This window comes from Papio anubis, chromosome 9, assembly GCF_008728515.1.
Source record: "Papio anubis isolate 15944 chromosome 9, Panubis1.0, whole genome shotgun sequence".
In the NCBI taxonomy this organism is placed as follows: Eukaryota; Metazoa; Chordata; class Mammalia; order Primates; family Cercopithecidae; genus Papio; species Papio anubis.
This window is the reverse complement of record NC_044984.1, coordinates 100784344-100803279: the sequence shown is the minus strand read 5'-3', so window position 1 is coordinate 100803279 and position 18936 is coordinate 100784344. Positions and strand designations below refer to the sequence as shown.

At 39.7% G+C, this 18936-nt stretch overlaps 1 protein-coding gene across 3 annotated transcripts in view; it reads right to left on the bottom strand.

Annotated features, from left to right (window-relative positions):
• POLR3B (RNA polymerase III subunit B) overlaps window positions 1–18936 on the bottom strand; it is a 136416-nt gene that overhangs the window by 34239 nt on the left and 83241 nt on the right. For all 3 annotated transcript variants that reach the window (XM_003907087.5, XM_021922859.2, XM_009181591.3), the window contains 4 exons: window positions 12831–13040; window positions 10252–10410; window positions 8167–8284; window positions 3892–4034 (listed from right to left, as the gene is read on the bottom strand). In XM_003907087.5, the coding sequence (XP_003907136.2) occupies window positions 3892–4034; window positions 8167–8284; window positions 10252–10410; window positions 12831–13040 (630 nt within the window). The remainder of the gene's footprint in view (window positions 1–3891; window positions 4035–8166; window positions 8285–10251; window positions 10411–12830; window positions 13041–18936) is intronic.

Genomic DNA, 18936 nt, shown 5'->3' with positions numbered 1-18936 from the left:
CAGGGCAATCAGGCAAGAGAAAGCAACAAAGTATATTCAGATAGGAAGAGAGGAAGTCAAATTTTCTTTGTTTGTGGATGACATGACTTTATATTTAGAAAACCCCATCTCAGCCCAAAATCTCCTTAAGCTGATAAGCACCTTCAGCAAAGTCTCAGGATACAAAATCACTGTGCAAAAATCACAAGCATTTCTATACACCAATAACAGACAGAGAGCCAAATCATGAGTGAACTCCCATTCACAATTGCTACTAAGAGAATAAAATACCTAGGAATATAACTTCCAAGGGATGTGAAGGACCTCTTCAAGGAGAACTACAAACCACTGCTCAAGGAAATAAGAGAGGACACAAACAAATGGAAAGACATTTCATGCTCATGGACAGGAAGAATCAATATCAGGAAAATGGTCTTACTGCCCAAAGTAATTTATAGATTCAATACTACCCCTCCCTGCCGCCTCAAGCTACCAATGACTTTCTTCACAGAACTGGAAAAAACTACTTTAAAATTCATATGGAACCAAAAAAGAGCCCACATAGCCAAGACAATCCTAGGCAAGAAGAACAAAGCTGGAGGCATCATGCTACCTGACTTCAAACTATACTACAAGGCTACAGTAACGAAAACAGCATGGTACTGGTACCAAAACAGAGATTTAGACCAATGGAACAGAATGGAGGCCTCAGAAATAACACCACACATCTACCACCATCTGATCTTTGACAAACCTGACACATACAAGCAATGGGGAAAAGAGTCCCTATTTAATAAACGGTGTTGGGAAAACTGGCTAGCTATATGCAGAAAACTGAAACTGGACCCCTTCCTTAAACCTTATACAAAAATCAATTCAAGATGGATCATAGACCTAAACATAAGACCTAGGACCATAAAAATCCTAGAAGAAAACCTGGGCAATACCATTCAGGACATAGGCACAGGCAAAGACTTCATGTCTAAAACACCAAAAGCAATGGCAACAAAAGCCAAAATTGACAAATGGGACCTAATTAAACTAAAGAGCTTCTGCACAACAAAAGAAACTATCATCAGAGTGAACAGGCAAACTACAGAATGGGAGAAAATATTTGCAATCTATCCATCTGACAAAGGGCTAATATCCAGAATCTACAAAGGACTTAAACAAATTTACAAGAAAAAAGCAAACAACCTCTATCAAAAAATGGGCAAAGGATATGAACAGACACTTTTCAAAAGAAGACATTTATGCAGCCAACAGACCCATGAAAAAATGTTCATCATCACTGGTCATTAGTGAAATGCAAATCAAAACCACAATGAGATACCATTTCATGCCAGTTAGAATGGCAATCATTAAAAAGTCAGGAAACAACAGATGCTGGAGTGGTTGTGGAAAAATAGGAACACTTGTACACTGTTGGTGGGAGTGTAAATTAGTTCAGCCATTGTGGAAGATAGTGTGGCGATTCCTCAAGTATCTAGAACTAGAAATACCATTTGACCCAGCCATCCCATTACTGGGCATATACCCAAAGGATTATACATCATTCTACCATAAAGACACATGCACAAGTATGTTTATTGCAGCACTATTCACAATAGCAACTTGGAACCAACCCAAATGTCCATCAATGATAGACTGGGTTAAGAAAATGTGGCACATATACACCATGGAATACTATGCAGCCATAAAAATGGACGAGTTTGTGTCCTTTGCAGGGACGTGGATGAAACTGGAAACCATCATTCTCAGCAAACTATCACAAGATCAGAAAACCAAACACCGCATGTTCTCACTCATAGGTGGGAGTTGAACAATGAGAACACTTGGACACAGGGAGGGGAACATCACACACTGGGGCCTGCTGGGGGTGGGAGGCTAGGGGAGGGATAACATTAGGAGAAATACCTAATGTAGGTGATGGGTTGACGGGTGCAGCAAACTACCATGACACGTGTATACCTATGTAACAAAACTGCACGTTCTGCACATGTAATCCAGAACTTGAAAAAAAAAAAGTTTAGTGGAGTTAGAACGCATTGCATAGCCACTGAAATATCTGCTAGTCTGCAACTCTTTGCATAATACCCTGATGGGATAAAGACATAAGGATTTGGAGTATCTTAGTCTTGTAAAGTGATTCAGAAGGGATATTCTCTTATGGTGTGCATTCTTGTGAAGCTTCCAGTGTCAATATTTTACAAGAAGAGTATCAACTTTGCTTTTGTCCAAGTAGGAGGCCAAGTAAGATACAGACTACAAATGAGGTTAAGGTTACCCCACAATGACCTAGCAAATGAGGTTAAGGTTACCCCATAATTGACTCAGCAACTGTCAAGACCAAGAGAAAAGGGGAAATAGTTTCAATATACAGAATTTGATTTTTTACTGGCAAGCCATATAAAACGTTAGAAACTCAAGATACTTTAAAAAATACTCAAAGGGCATTAAGAGTTAGTATCTCAGGGAACTATATGAATTACAGGTGTCTCAAATTCACATTAACAGATGGAACCAATTATTTCTTAAAAATATTGACAGGCTAAAATAATCTTGCCTCTGTCAACAGAACTAAAAATGATTTTGATGAACAAGTATCTTAGTCTGACATAGTTTCACTGGCAGAATGATAACTAAGGCTGGGTATACTTGACCAAGAGAACTGTAACATGGATATACTTGCTTGGCAAAGAAACTTAAAATCAGCAGAAACACAATGTGCAGTTATCTTCAAACCAATTAAAAATAAGAAGATATCGCACTAGTAATTTATAAGCAAATGTGAGAGTCAAGGTAGAAAAGTAGAAGTGATGTACTTTAAGTATATAGCAAAAGAATGATGGTCTTCTTGAGCACTTACTATGTGCCAGGCACATTGCTAACTGCTTAACAGTCAATGTGGCCTAGTAATTAAGAGCTAGGTCTCTGGAGCCAAGCTGCCAAGGTTCAAAGGCCAGTTCTCCCATCAACTGTGTGACCTTGAGCAAGCTATTAATCTCTCTATGCCTCTATTTCCTCATCTATAAAATATGGATGATGATGCTACCTCCCTCCCAGAATTGTGTGAGAATCAAATGAGTTAGCACCTGTCAAGTGCCGAGAACGCAGCCAGGCACACAGTTAGTGCTACAAAAGTGTTAGCTGCTGTCGTTCTTAAAGCTAAGTGACAGGCAGAGCTAAAATTCAAACCCCAGGACAAACTTTCCACTTTAAACACTGTGTATACTGACTAAACAAGACCTTACTGATAAATGAGTTAATTAACAGTGATACAGTGCTGTGTTTCTTGAAAATAAAGAAAACTACAAATAGATGAAAACTGTGCAGTAACCATCAAAGGAATGAGTGAGGCTTGCCAATGGAATTAGATGTGGGAGACACACAAAGCACCGCCTTGGGGTCAGGAGACCCAGGTTCTAACACCAGTTCAACAACCAAGTAGCTGCGTATCCTTGACTGGCCACTGAAAATGCGGGGTCTAAACTTCCTCATCTGTAAACAAGGGGACGGATAACTCTGAGGTGTCTTCTAGTGCTGACATCTTATGATACTATGACCCAACAGAAAATATAGTAGTTTAAAGATGTACCTTAAAGGCACTACTATTTATTTTTTGAACAGCTACATGTATCTCAACAGGTGCATCACCTAGAATGTAGTTATAATTATAATTCTGGGCATAGCAACTGCAGGAGAATGAAATAGACAGCACAGAGGAGCAAGTGTACCATATATTTTTAAATGCCATTAAAATATAAACAGGTTAATCTAAGAAATAAGAATTTTTATAACAACGTAATACTTTTCCAAAGTAAATTTTATAAATGGGGTAATTTTATGTAAGTGGTTAACAAATCATTCATATATTGTTTTATAATCAAGTTGAGAAATGATACAATTTACCTTTTTGCCCATGACGACTGCTGAATTTGTCTCCAATTTCTGGACGCCTTGTCTGTCTCAGCAGCATTTTGATCAGAAAAGCATCTTCAGCATTTGAAGATATCATCACTTTTTCAATGTATGAATCTGTGGCTCCTTTATAGCTGGTGTTAAGAGAAAGTCACTAAAACAGAGTTTTCAAACTGCCCTTTGTGACCTTCTCACCCATGTTATATTTCATTTCATGCCTACCATAGAGTACTCTGACATTTTCATCTTGGGCTCTGAAAAATGACTTCCATTTTTTTAAAACATTAAATTCAAATTTCACAATTTCCCTTTTACAACACTACACATTTATTATGAGGAAGGCACAGTGCAATTTAATCCTCACAACAGTCCATACTGTTATTCCCTTATTATAGATGAGGAAAACTGATGCTTAGAGGAGTTAAGTAACTTGTCCAAGGGCACATGACTCATACAAAGTGGAACTGGGATTTCAGACTCAACTCCTAGTTCTTAATGGTAATAGTACTTTTACTTACTCAGCTTTTCAATTATTAATTTTTTTTCACATAACAAACATTATTAGAAATCTACCACGTATCAGATCCTGGTAGCCTTTGGACACCTAACAATTAAGTAGACACAGTTACTGCACCAAAGGAGCTCACAATCCAATCAAGGAGGAGACAGGAGACACGTGCAGTAGACATCTGGTGTGAAGAACAGGAGAGGCTCAAGGGAGATAGTCAATTCTGCTGGGAGTGGGGAATGACAGTGGTGGCAGGGAGTGGCAGGCTGTCAAGCCCTGCCACAGAAGAGGTAACCCTCAACTTGAGACCTGACCAGAGTGGGTCACTGGCAGAGTGGCAGCCTGAGCGATTGCACAAGGCCTAATTGAATTAGGATGGCACATTTTGGATAATAAGAGGTGATTTCCTAGAAACATACAGCTTAGTGTGTGAGGGGGAGGCCAGGGAGGTGTGCTGAGGACGCCTTTCCCACAGGCGCCCCTGTCATTCATACTTTCACTTAACTTACTCAAGTTTCACTCTATTTATCCAAGAAAGTAACATGGCCAGAGGAGTAGTTTAGAAAATCACCCAGCCAGGCACGGTGGCTCACGCCTGTAATCCCAGCACTTTGGGAGGCAAAAGCGGACGGATCATGAGGTCAGGAGATCGAGACCAGCCTAACATGTGAAACCCTATCTCTACTAAAAATATAAAAATTAGCTGGGCGTAGTGGCATGCCCCTGTAATCCCAGCTACTCAGGAGGCTGAGGCAAGAGAATTGCTTCAATCCAGGATGTTGAGGTTGCAGTGAGCCAAGATTGCACCACTGCACTCCAGCCTGGACGACAGAGCGAGACTCTGTCTCAAAAAGAAAAAATCACCCTAGCAGTGATGCAGAGAGAGCCTGAGAGGTACCAGCCTGGAGGCAGATGGACAGTTAACAAGAACTCCAGGCAGAGCAGAGGGCCACAGCGCAGACACTGCAGCAGGAAGGAGAGAAGAGAGCTGCTAAGATGACAGGAACTACAGGATTGGTGTGTGTGGCAGGTAAAGGAAAGGAGTCAGATTGTGCTGGTGACCGGCTGGCTGCTGGCAGCTGATGCCATTTACCAAGACAGGGATCCAGGAGGAGGAGCCTGTTTGGGGCCACTGTAAAGCTGCCCAAGTGCTGATAGGAAGCTGACACCAGGCAAATGTCTATATGGGAGTCATCAGCAAAAAGAGGGTGACTGGAGTGCTGAGAATAGGGGAGCTTGTCCGGATGAGGCTCAAGAATCATCCCGGCCAGGGTGAAGTCACCACAAGGCCAGGAAGGATGGGGGGCTAAGAGTGAGTGATTAGACCGATAGGGAGGGCCAGGTGAGAGCAGTGTCACAACATCAAGGGAAGGGAGAGGTCAGTGGCGTCAAATGCTATAGAAGGGTCACATGAAATTCATTCATTCATATGATAACTATTTACTGAATGAATACCCACTATACCCACTATGTGCCAGGTACTATGCCAGACACTAGGGGGTACAAGGTGAAAAAAAGAGACAAAGTCCCAGTCTGCAAGAAGATTCCGATTGAAGAGTCTGTCTGATTTGGCAAATTCGACTACACATGGGTTTTGCTTATTTCTTTACTTCCTCTCTTCCCGCACTGGGGTGTGATTCCCACAAAGACAGGTACTGCTGGTTTTCCTCCCTGCACTATCCCATGCGCCTGGAATAGTTCCTGGCATACTGTTAATGCTCAAAAAGTATTTCTTAAGGGCTGGGTGCCATGACTTATGACTCCCAGCACTCTGGGAGGCCGAGGTGGGCGGATCATGAGGCGAAGAGTTTGAGACCAGTCTGGACAACATATTGTATTTTTTATTTTTGTAAAAATACAAAAAATTAGCCGGGTGTGGTGGTGTGCACCTGTAGTCCCAGCTACTCAGGAGGCTGAGGCAGGAGAATCGCTTGAACCGGGAGGTGGAGGTTGCAGTGAGCCGAGATAGTGCCATTGCACTCTAGCCCGGGTGACAGTGCAAGACTCAGTCTCAAAAACAAAAGTATTTCTTGAATGAAATGAACATATAGGATGTCTTTGGTGACCTCCTCTGGAGCTGTTTCAGGAGAATGAGGAGGTAGGTAAGAGGCCAGTTCTGAGGGTTAGGGAGTGAGCAGAAGGTAACAAAGTAGAAATGGAGATGACAGACGACTGCTCTGAGGAGCTTCACAGTCAAAGGAAGAGGAATACAGTGGCAGCTAGAAAGGGACACAAAGACCAGAAAAAACTTTTATTTTCCTTTACAGGTAAAAAGTATCTGAGCACATTTTCTAACCTGTAAAGAAGGAATCAATAGGAAACAGGTTGAAAATATGGGAGGATAAAAGAGAAGATGACAGAAAAAGGTCTCTGAAAAGAGTGAATAAAATTAAGAAACCAAAAGGAGAGATGAACTTTGCACAGAAAAAGAGATACCCTCCTTCAAGACAGGAAGAGAGCCAACCAGCATAGCCACCTCTGTAACTGTAAAATAGCTGTTCACCCTGTAGAAGTCAGTGTAAGAGTCTGGACCCATCCCCTAAGCATAGCTGCCCATTTTTTCCTTGGTGCTCCTCCTCCAGAGACAAATCCATGGCACCCGAGATGACTCTCTTGCTGTGTTTAGCACAATGGTCAAGAGAAGCGCTCTGAAGCCAGATTGCATGACTTCAAATCCTGGTGCTGCCCCTTACTGCTGTGTGACCTTGGTAAGTTACTTAACTTCTCCTTGCTTCCATCTTATCTTTCTAATGAGCCACTAACAGAACATAGCTCCTAGGGTGGTGGTAGGATTAACTGAGCTAACACATGTAAAATGTCCAGAACAGTAACTGGTACAGTATAAATTCCCAATAAGCTATTATGATCACAGTCATTACCGCACTTTTTTTGTGTGGGGGTCTTTGCCAACTAAATACGACTCCTTGCAAGCAACACCTGTGGCTTATTTCAGCTCTATATCACTGGCACAAGAGGCAGGGTGGCTGGCACACAGCAGGCCTCAGCTACTGTGTATTGAATACATTTGTAAAACTGCCATCACAGCTCAAGAATCCAGTTCTCCTATGTCACCCTCACTGCCACCTCCTAAACTCAGTTAGCCTAGTTCACCTTGACTAGGTTAAATGTCTCTCCTAGTTTGGTTTTTATATTACAATGTGGTGACTATCATCGGCCCTTCTCACTAGGTTCATACTTTATTAAATTTTAGAGCTTAGAAGAAATTTAGAGATTAACAAGTCTAACTCTTTCATTGTATTATACAAATGAAAAAACTGAAGCTAACAGAATTTAAATGCTTTACTCATGTAAGATACACAAGACAACCTGTACGAGAGCTGGGCTATGTTCTAGTATACTGTGATGCCATGCTGTGGCCAGTGTGTTTCACTGTTTAAAAATATGACTCTTATCATGTCCCTCTCTGCAGTATCAATTCCCAACTCTTTCACAACCTACTCCAGCAAGCTGCACTGATCCTCAAACCCAAGCACTATTATGCCATGTACCCTTCATCCTGTTGTTAATTCCACCAGGAACCCCTGCCTATGTGGTCCACACCTCAAACCCAGTTTAGGGTCTATATGATTCCATAGACTAGTTTTATATTCTATGCCATGCTTTTTTCACGACAAGTAATGTTACCCCAAATTGCTATTTCTAGTTCTCCAACACACCTAGACCTACCTTCTAATTTCTCCCATTCCTTCTTTTTTTCTAACCTTTCTACATGTTATCAAGGCACAACCAATACATACGTTATGGGTACATCTTTGTACTGTGGTTGCTGTGGTACATTACTTCCTTCCAAAGGAATCTGAGTCACCGTGGGCATGGACTTATTTACAAGCACTTGTTTGTTTTCTACTTTCTCACCTGAGAAGAAAAGAAAAGTGTTAGGCATATTGTTATCATCTGTGTGGAATAAAGATTACGAACTAGGCACAGATGAACATGCCTGTAGTCCCAACTACTTAGGAGGCTGAGGTAGGAGGACTGCTTGAGCCCAGGTTGAGGCTGCAGTGAGCTATGATCATGCCACTGCACTCCAGCCTGGGCAACAGAATGAGACACACACACACACACACACACACACATCATAGTGTATATAAAATTAAGAAAATAATTCAGAGTACTATGTTAACATAAGAAACACCATCTCAGTAAATAGCAATTTTCTATATCTCTTAGGATGTTAAGTTTTGATCACTTATTTTTATTTACAGTTATTTCAACCAGTAATAAGCCACCACCAATTCAACTTGGGCAATGAGGAAATCAAAATATTTCTTTGGTTTTGCTGTTATTCCCATTTTTGCTTTGTATCTCTTCCTGGTAAGCTCAAAGACCAACTACCTGTAGTACTGTCATAGCGCATATTTTCCAAGCCATACTGACCAGGGTTAGGATGAGAAAAATCCTCCAAGAAACAAAGGCAGACAGAGGGAGGAGAAGTCACGTACTCTGTGTCTCTTTGGAATCACAGCTTGATAAAGCATTCACCACCCACAGGCCAACCATGACAAAGTCATGTGGATTTTCCTCCTAACAACTGGGTTCTCTCCACCTTCACTTCAGCTCCTGGTACCAGGTCTACCTTCTATTTCAGTGCCCTTCTAATCCTTTTTCTACACTGTAGTCACAATGATCATTTCAAAACACGTATCTGAATATATCACTGCTTTTAGGATCATAATGAAAATAGTATCACGGGCTCAGCATGGTGGCTCACGTCTATAATCCCAGCACTTTGGGAAGCCAAGGTGGGTGGAGAACTTGAGCCCAGGAGTTCGAGACCAGCCTGGGCAAGATGGTAAGACCTCATCTCTACAAAAAATACAAAAAACTAGCCAGGCATGGTGGCACGCGCCTATGGGTCCCAGCTATCCAGGAGGTTGAAGTGGGAGAATCGCTTGAATCCAGGAGGCAGAGGTTGCAGTGAGCTGAGATTGTGCCACTGCACTCCAGCCTCGGTGACAGACTGAGACCCTGTCTCAAAAATAAAATTAATAAAATAAAATAAAGACAATACTAACACAGTTGCAAGGACTTGCTTACTCTGGCACCTACCCCGCGCGTCACCCACCAACTCATGCGCACCATGCTTCCCTGCACTCTCTTCTTGTTAGCCGCACTGGTCTTCTTTCAGATCTTTCAACTACCAAGCTCCGGGACCCTTGCACAAGCTTTTCTTACTACTTAGAACACGCTCCCTGACCCTCTTCTTTAGTTAACTCTTCCCTATCCTTCAGATTCCAGCTCACTTCCTTGGGGAAGGCCATGCTGATCTTCCTAACTAGGTCAAATCCTCTTGCTATAAAATGGCCTCATAGCTACCTATATGATTCCTTAACCTGCGTTTATGCATGATCCTCTGATCAATGTCAGTCTCCTGCACCAGCCTGTGAGACCCATAAGGGCAAGGACTATTTGTTTCATCAACAAAATGCATTACAAGTTTGTAATTATAATGGAGTCATACCTTTGCAGGGGGATAAAATTCTAAAGTAGTCTGTAAGCTAAATGCGTAAATGAAGAAATACCAGTGCAGATGCAGGGACACGAACTACTCTAAATATTTCCTTAAAGTGGCTTTTCTATTATTCAAAATCATAACTAGAAAATTACAGTTAGCATAGATTACTGATAGGTAAAAACATAGTGTATAGAAAAACAAACTGGAAGGAAATTCACCAGAAATGACCTCATTGGTTGAGTCTGGATAGTGGTTTTATAGGTTGTTACGTTTTTCTGCCCTTTTTGTCAAATATTCAGAAATATTATGGAATAACACATGATTTCAAAGGTATATATTAAAAATATTTCTTTCAAAAGGCTTTTACCTGGAGAACAAATACCATCTGCATCTAAGATTTCATGTCGCCAGATAGGTTTCCTTGTAGCAGCATCCAACATGGGCCCCATTACTTTATCAAAAGTCTGATTGGTATATCGTTTCAATGTACATTTAGCATTTTTATACACAAGGCAACGCCCAAAGCCTAAAATGAAACCAAAATGGGCATTAGAACCACCAGTAATCCAAAGCTATAAGAAAACATGGATTTGTGCTACTCAGCAATCCACTCCACCTCACTCTCCCCCAAATCCCAAAGCTTCTCTGTATTTGATCATAATCTGGGACCAGTACAAACCAAATAAAAATCTGATAATCTGAAGAAGTGGCACAGGACTTGTCCCCTACCTACTGTCTGTGTAAACACTGGAATCTCTACAACCATTTTCTGCACGGAATACACCTTGTCAAACTGGAGAAGGATGAGAGAAATCTAAGACTGGCACTGTGATTCTTTCAGAGGACAGAGCCATAGAATATTAGAATTGGAAAGGGCCTTAGAAATCACCTGCTTAACCTATCCCTTTCACAGGCACTAGGAGTGAGGTCCAGAGAAATTAAGTGGCCAAGGTCATCTAGCAAGTTGGCAGCAGAGTTGAGGACTGTGTTAAACAGCACAAGGCCACTGACTCCTGAGCCAGGACACACATCCTTTTGGTGCACAACTTCTGCTAACCTTCCCTGGAAAGTTTTTCTTTTTAAAATTTGGCATTTAGAGCAAGTTCTAAGCCAGCAAGTAAAAACATTAATTTTCCTCCAGAGAAGAGACAGAATGAAAAAAGAACAATCAAATTATTTCAATGGGAAAAATAGTTCTCCTCTTCCCTAAAGATTGGAGTTTAATGACATTTTTAGATTGCATTTATCTAGTGGATGAGGGAAAAGCTGTGAAGTCAACTAACAATCTGAACATTAAGAAAAATAAGCTGTCTACCAATGGATCCGAAAAATAAAAGGAAGAAAAATAAGCAAAAAGGACAGAAGAAAAACCTTTGGATGGGGCAAAAAAACTCAACCACTGAATCCCTAAAAGAAAAAAATCCATGAGTTGTAGAGTTACCCAAAACAGCTGTCATTCCTTCAACACTATAATTTCCTAAGATTCTGTGGCTGCATTTCTTTCTTTTTTCCCTTTGGCCAAGCAGTTATTTTAAACTAGATTCTCTTACTAATCTCCTCAGGATATATTGAGCCATGCCAGAGTTCACTTAAATAAGAAAATGTCTCAGGATTCAATGCCAGTTATTACTGATGAAATAAATGCATGGCTGTAAAATCCTTCACTTAACAATTTTCCACCAAAAGCAGAAATCTAAGAATGTGACTTTAGAAATCAATCAGGTAAAAGTGGATTTATAAATAAAATCTCAGGGCTGTAATGTAATTTTTTAAATATGAAGGTGACTGTGAGATGAAGTAACAAATTTCTACAACTGGATGTCAGATGAAGACATTTGTGTCTTTAAGCAAGACCGTAGTCATCATGGCTCCTAGGAAATTGTGTATGGCCATAATAAACTGGGCTCAGAATGCCAGCTGGTTTGGAAACATTACATGATCTTGAAATTTCATATAGTAGCCATTAACTGCAACATGCTGGAGTGCAATGTGAATCTTAACTGCATGAAATCAAGAACTGTTTTCTTCAAAGTGTAAAGAGACATTTTATTCACAGGTGATAGCTTAAGAGCTAGCGGACAGTAAACTCAGATCATTAAATTGGGTTGCAGAGTTTCTGACAGACATCACAAAGTCTTCAGATTTCCACATAAATGTTACCAGTTAATCAGAAAGGAAAACATCTAGTTTTAAAGCATGGCTGTTGTCATTTGGAGGAAAAAAAGAGGCATAAATTAAGTGTGGCCAACATTAATGCCAAAGACACATGTCTAGGAGTACTATTATGGCTGCCTAGCAACTACAAAGAGGGAAGGGGAAGGCATAGTGGGTATGCCAGAAAGGAAAAAGAGAAATCGAGATTATGAATAGAGAAGTCAGACTTCAGATCAGGTGATGTCTAACAAATCACGAAGTGGTGACTTGCTAAAGTAATTGTCAAAAACAGAAAGAAAAGCAGAAAAACTCCACGCCAGAGTTTGCGGCCGTATATTTTTAACTTTCGTCGCTTGGCCAAAGAAGGTACCAAATTATGAGGTTACGCAAATAAGAAACAGCTTTTTACATCCAGATATTGCTACTGCCCTCTCAAACAGGTTTAATAATATATATCACTAGATACAGTGAAAACACATATTTCATATATTGTAATTCCTGCTGTAAAACACATTCTTACGTTTTTTTCTCTTTGAAGGACTGTCTCACGTAACCCAATAAAATAACAGAGAAGAAAAATATTCTGTAGTAGTATGTTTAACAAATTATCTCAATATACTATTCATTAAAAATGACAAGAAAGCCAACATCAAAACCCAACCATCTCCTGTTTCTATATCATAAAATTCAAATAACTTGAAATGACATTAACCAAGTGATCTTTACATTAATCATCCCTATATCTAACTCTGCAAAAAGCACCTTTGGCGTTAGTTTTGAAAATTCACTTACCTCTGTCTAAAGAGGCCTTGTTTAAAACAAGGGCATCTTCAATATCATAGCCACTATAGCTCATCACAGCAACCGTTGCATTCTGTCCAGCTGGCAGTTTCTCAAATTCTATCAATTCAATGGTTTTTGTCTTAACCATGGGTTTTTGTGGATATGCTAGTAGATACATGAGAGTATCAATTCTGTTTCGCTGGTTGTATCCTATAGTACCTGCATTGATATTGAAGGAAACAAAATACAACATTCTATTATGTGAAATAATAAGGTAGTAATGAAAATAGAGATAAATACATTAACATCACTAATTAAAATGAAGAAACTCTTCAGGTTCAAAATTTCAAAAGCAATACTCTCATGGTGGCTCAACAACTTGTAAAAGCAACTTTTCTCACTAATATTTAAAGTTTTAAAGTCCTACAAAGAAGGAAAAATATACTCAGAGTATATCTTAATCTAAATAATTTAGACTTTTTGGATTTATATTATCCCATTTAAGGGATTTAGTTTCCACTGGTTAACTTCATAATCAACAATTCTTTATTCGGTTCTACCATGTTCCAGGCCTGCTGGGGAGAGGTAATGTAAGATAACGCCCAGTGTTCACATCCAAGGAGCTTATAAAATGGATAAACAGGTATATTCCACAAAAAGAAATAAACAATTACAAAAGTTCTAAATGAAAAAGAATACAGGAGAAAAGGGAAGAAAAAGAATGAACAAAGAGGAATTAAGTGAGAGCAAGGAAGAGGGGATTATTCGTTTATTTGATGATTCACTTATTAAGCAGTTAATAAACATCTACTCTGTGCCAAACACTGGAGATAAAATGGGAAAAGGCTTGGTCCCTTCCTTAAGAAATCTAGGGTACAGCCCAATCAGGGGTGGGCTCTTCCCTCCTTAGCAATCAGTCTTTCCACCTGATTGTTCCTCAGAAGGGTGTTATTGGGTCACTGTCAACTGAACATGAAATCAGAAGGTTAACCCTTTCTCTCATCCCTTTCTCTCATTTCCCCTCATAAACACAGTGGGGTTCATGGACCTGTCTGAAGAAAAGTCTTTTAGTCTCCTGGGCTTGTGGGCACAGAACTGATGCTACACAGAGACGTTAAATTTGGAAAACTCAGTCTTGCTCTACCGTTGAGCTTGAGTGTGGGCTACAGAGCCTCTTTAACTTCTCCTAGGTATCTCTTTTTTTTTCCCCCGTGAATAGCTAAGAACAGATGTTAGTGTTAGAAAAAAGAAGCTAGCTTTAAGCCTCTCTCTCTTGCACATGCTTCCATGGTGACACATGCACAACACACACACCACACACACACACACACACACACACACTCCAAAGTACCTAAGTGCCATTTCACAGAGTTACACCCTAGGGTGTGCAGACACCAAAACTCAATATTCATTTCCTTTAACTTTTTCTCCATACTCATGTCATTAAATCAATGATGATTTCATTTTGGGGATGAAAGTAAGTTATTCAGGCTGGGCGTGGTGGCTCATGCCTGTCATCCTAGCACTTTGGGAGGTCAATGTGGGTGGATTGCTTGAGCTCAGGAGTTCAAGACCAGACCTTGAGCTCAGGAGTTCAAGACCAGACATGACAAAACCATGTCTCTACTAAAAATGCAAAAATTAACTGGGCATGGTGGTGTGTGCCTGTAGTCCCAGCTACTTGGGTGGCTGAGGCATGAGAAGTGCTTGAGCCCAGGAAGTAAAGGTTGCAGTGAGCTAAGATCATACCACTATACTCAAGCCTGGGCAACAGAGCAAGACCCTGTCTCAAAAAAAAAAAAAAAAAAGAAGAAGAAAAGAAAAAGAAAATAAACCAAGCAGCAAAAATGATATGGTACTCCTTGACAATTACTATTGAAATAAATAGTAAATATGTAGGGAATACCTAGTATAGTGACAGTGCCATGCTTATTATATAGATTATAGATGCTCAATAAATGTCAAGTGAATTAAACTGAAGAATCCCATTATACTTTTTATGACAGTATGTGCTTAAATCTCTAAAAATTTAACAGGATTCAGCTGAAAAACAAGTCGAACTGAACCTCATGAACTTTTTATCGAGTTTGCACTATAAATTGTCAATTAATTTATGCTATTTTAGTGCCAACTAATAAACTGGGCAGGGTACCTGGCAATAGATCACTTACTGTTTTAGAAATAAGATTACTACTGCTGGGATTATGGTAAAGTTCACTGACAATAAGTTTGTCCTTTTATATGAAATCACTTAAAATTTATGTTGAGATTTCAGTTCCAATTGTATACTTTACTCAGCTGGAGACAAGGGTTCAGGCAATGTCCCACCAGGCTGCCAAACATGTCTTCTGAAACCTGAGACACGCATTATTATGCAGCAGGGAAACATAAATGGCTGCACCTCTAAACAATGGTGAAAGAGACTGGATCCTGCTATAAATTATGCTAACAGGCCCAGAACATAATTCTCAGGCATTACAACTGACCACTGAATGGATGAACAACAAAATAGTTTAGCAAATGTTTAGTGCTTATGACATCAAAAAGTTTTCTCTAAAGGCTTTTCAAAAAACTTGTGATAGTATACATATACGTGCATTTTTAGCAGCACCGACTATGGGTGTGTAAGTTAAAATGTTAAAATAGGACTTATAAACTATTCTATGTCATAAAACTTCAAAATGCTATCAGATTCCCAAATTTTTATAAAAATAATGAATGGCTGACTAACCATTTTGCCAAGAAGCAACAGGCAAGCAAATGATAGGGCTTGTCTGTGTGCAGCACATGCTCAAACTCTGATTCCCCTATTACTATTTTCAGCTTCCTTAAAAAGGGAGACCACTCATATATGGATTTTCTTTTGCCTCTACTGCCCCTGAGACAGCAAGACCAATCTCTCTTCCTCTACACCTCAGCCTACTCAGTGTGAAGACGACGAGGACAAAGACCTTTATGATAATCCATTTCCACTTAAAGAATAATAAATATATTTGCTCTTCCTTATAATTTTCTTAATAACATTTTCTTTTATCTAGCTTATTTGAATTGTAAGAATATAGTATATAATACATATCACATACAAAGTAAGTGTTAATTGACTATGTTATTGGTAAGACTTTCAGTCAACAGTAGGCTATTAGTAATTAGCTTTAGGGGAGTCAAAAGTTACACATGGATGTTCAACTGTGAGAGGAGTTGATGCTCCTAACCCCTGTGTTGTTCAAGAGTCAACTGTAACACTGGTTGAGCATCCTTAGTCAAAAATCCAAAGTCCAAAATGCTCCTAAATCAGAAACATTTTGAGCACCAATATGCCGCCACAAGTGGAAAACTCCACACCTGACCTCATGTGATGGGTTGTAGTCAAAACTCAGTCAAACTTTGCTTCATGTACAAAATTATTAAAAATATCGTATAAATTATCTTTAGGCTATGTGTATAAAGTGTATATGAAACTTAAACAGATTTCATGTTTAGACTTGGGTCCCATCCCCAAGATATCTTATTATGTATATGCAAATATTTCAAAATCCAAAAAAATCCAAAATCTGAAACACTCTTGGTCCTAAGCATTTCAGGTAAGGGATATTCAACCTGTAATAAATAACAGAGCCCCTGACTTAAAGGGGCTTATAATTTACATTCTACCAGAAAAGGCAGCCTGATCGTGATCCACAATGGACAGGAAAAAAATGAGAAAAGAAGTTAGTTTTGGTTGAGAAGAATTTTAGTAAGCTTTTCATAGAAGACATAGAAAACCTTTTATATGTTACTCAACAAAAGTGGGATTCAGCTTCCTTGTCAGAACAAAAAAAAAGTATGCATTATATTTCAAAGGATTATTATTGAGATTAAAAAAAAAAAAGGGCTGGGCATGGTGGCTCACACCTGTAATCCCAGCACTTTGGGAGGCCAAGGCAGGCAGATCACATGAGGTCAGGAGTTCGAGACCAGCCTAGCCAACATGGTGAAGCCCTGTCTCTACTAAAAACAGACACACACACACACACACACACACACACACACACAAAATTAGCTGGGCATGGTGACGTGCGTCTGCAGTCCCAGCTATTCAGGAGGCTAAGGCAGGAGAATTCCTTGAACCCAGGAAGTGGAGGTTGCAGTGAGCTGTGATTGTGCCACTGTACTCCAGCCTGGGTGACAGCAAGACTCCATCTCAAAAAAAAAAAAGAAATAATATATGTAAAGAATTTGGATACTCAGTAAGTGGCAACATTATTTATAACCAATATTAACAATATTAGTAATAATAAAAATACATATCTTATTACCCTATAATATCATTCATTCTACCTCCCACTCAAAGCTACATACTAAACTTAGAGTACTCAACTGTACCTCCGTATATATTCATTGCTAACATTCTAGTCTTAGAAAATACCACACAAGCTTATACCTAAAATAGCTACAATAATTAAAAAAAATTTTAACCAATAGCAGAATTTGAAAAATAATTTCCAGGGTAATTTGGCCAAAACATTTTTTGCATTTTGTACCCTCAACTGGACAAAGAATAAATATGCTAAAAATCAAATCAAACAGAAAGGGGGAGAAGGTGTAGGATGAAACAAAATTTTATGAGGATCTTTGTATATTGTGTTTTTAGTGTCTCAAAATCCTCCAGCCTATTTCTAGTACATCTCAGCCTACTGTAAAGTGGGGAACAGAAAGGAAGAAACTATCTACTTAGGAATAGAATCTATTGAAAACAAATACAAAAACAGAAGCTGCATTCACTCCTGAGCTTAGAAAACAGTCCCAGTAGTTTGCAGTTGAAGCGGGAAGGGGTAGTGAGAAGGAGCCACTGTTGAGGTCTGCGAAGGTCTGTGCTGCATATTCATTAATTGAGCTGATAGTAACTGAATGATCCTTTTACACAGGAGAAAGTGTTCCACTAGAGGATTACCAACTAATGAATGGGCAGGATATGAAAGTGTGGCTCATGTGAACTTGGCATCGGGCGCCAATGAGATGACACAAAAGGTGGCTCCAACACACAGCCCTTCCTGGTAGTGCTGAGTGAGTGACCTGGAGATCCAGCCATTTCCAGATGTCCACCTGACTTTCTTGCTCTGAGCCATGTCACAATACACACACAGCCATATCCATGGAGAAGTGCTTCTCAGTGGCACAGTAAGGTGCTGTGTGGGAACTTGAACTTTATTAATAACTTAAAGCGCCTAAGACTGAAGAAACACCCTCTGCTGGTGTTTTATCGTGGATTAGCTCCCTCTTACATACAAGGTAAGGCTTTCCATCTCTGTGGTTTGTGGGTCTCCTTCATAGTAATAGAAAATGACTTTCTCTCATTTCTTCACTCTCTTGTGGGGTAGTAGGAGGGATAGTAGGGAATGGTAGAGAGCAAATTTTCCAGATTGGCTAGAATATTTAGTGAATTAATTGTGAGCTACTATCTTCCATGTTATACGTGGACCAGACCAGCAGACAGATGACTAGCAACTAAAATATTATTTTAGAAAATCCACATAGAATCTCTGAATTTAAATAATCTTCAGCAATGGCTCATAGTAAAGACAGGATAGAGTGTGAGTTTTAGTTATCAGCTGTCAAGACTGCAAGGAATTAAACCGATCCAGAGAAGTCCTACTTAAAGTGCGAAGTCTGCATTACAGACCTGCGTATCTGCTGTGGGTTTTCTCCCTCTGCCGACCTTTTTCCTTTTGTCGTTTTGCAAGCAGACTTTGCTCAATACTTCTGCAGCTATTTCAGTGTCCACAGAGAAATGCTGCTGTGTTATATGCCAACTCTACATGTACTTTTATCTCGCTGCTTTTCTTTCCAGTCAGGTGTTTTATAATAACAAACAGTAACAAAGGCTTTTTTTTATTACTTAAGATATTCAGTGGCTTTTGTCTTCCTAGCGTCAGCAGTAACGTCAGAGGATTGTATCCAAGGAGCTAAATGTGCAGGACCCAGGGTCAGAGCAGCTGAATACACCAACCTCAGAAAACACAGACAATGAATTGCAAATGACACTCAAAACAAAACGAGAAAAAAAACCTTCACACAGAAAACTACAAAAGAACTCTACAGACACTGAATTGGCTTTCTGTACACACTGATCCTGCTT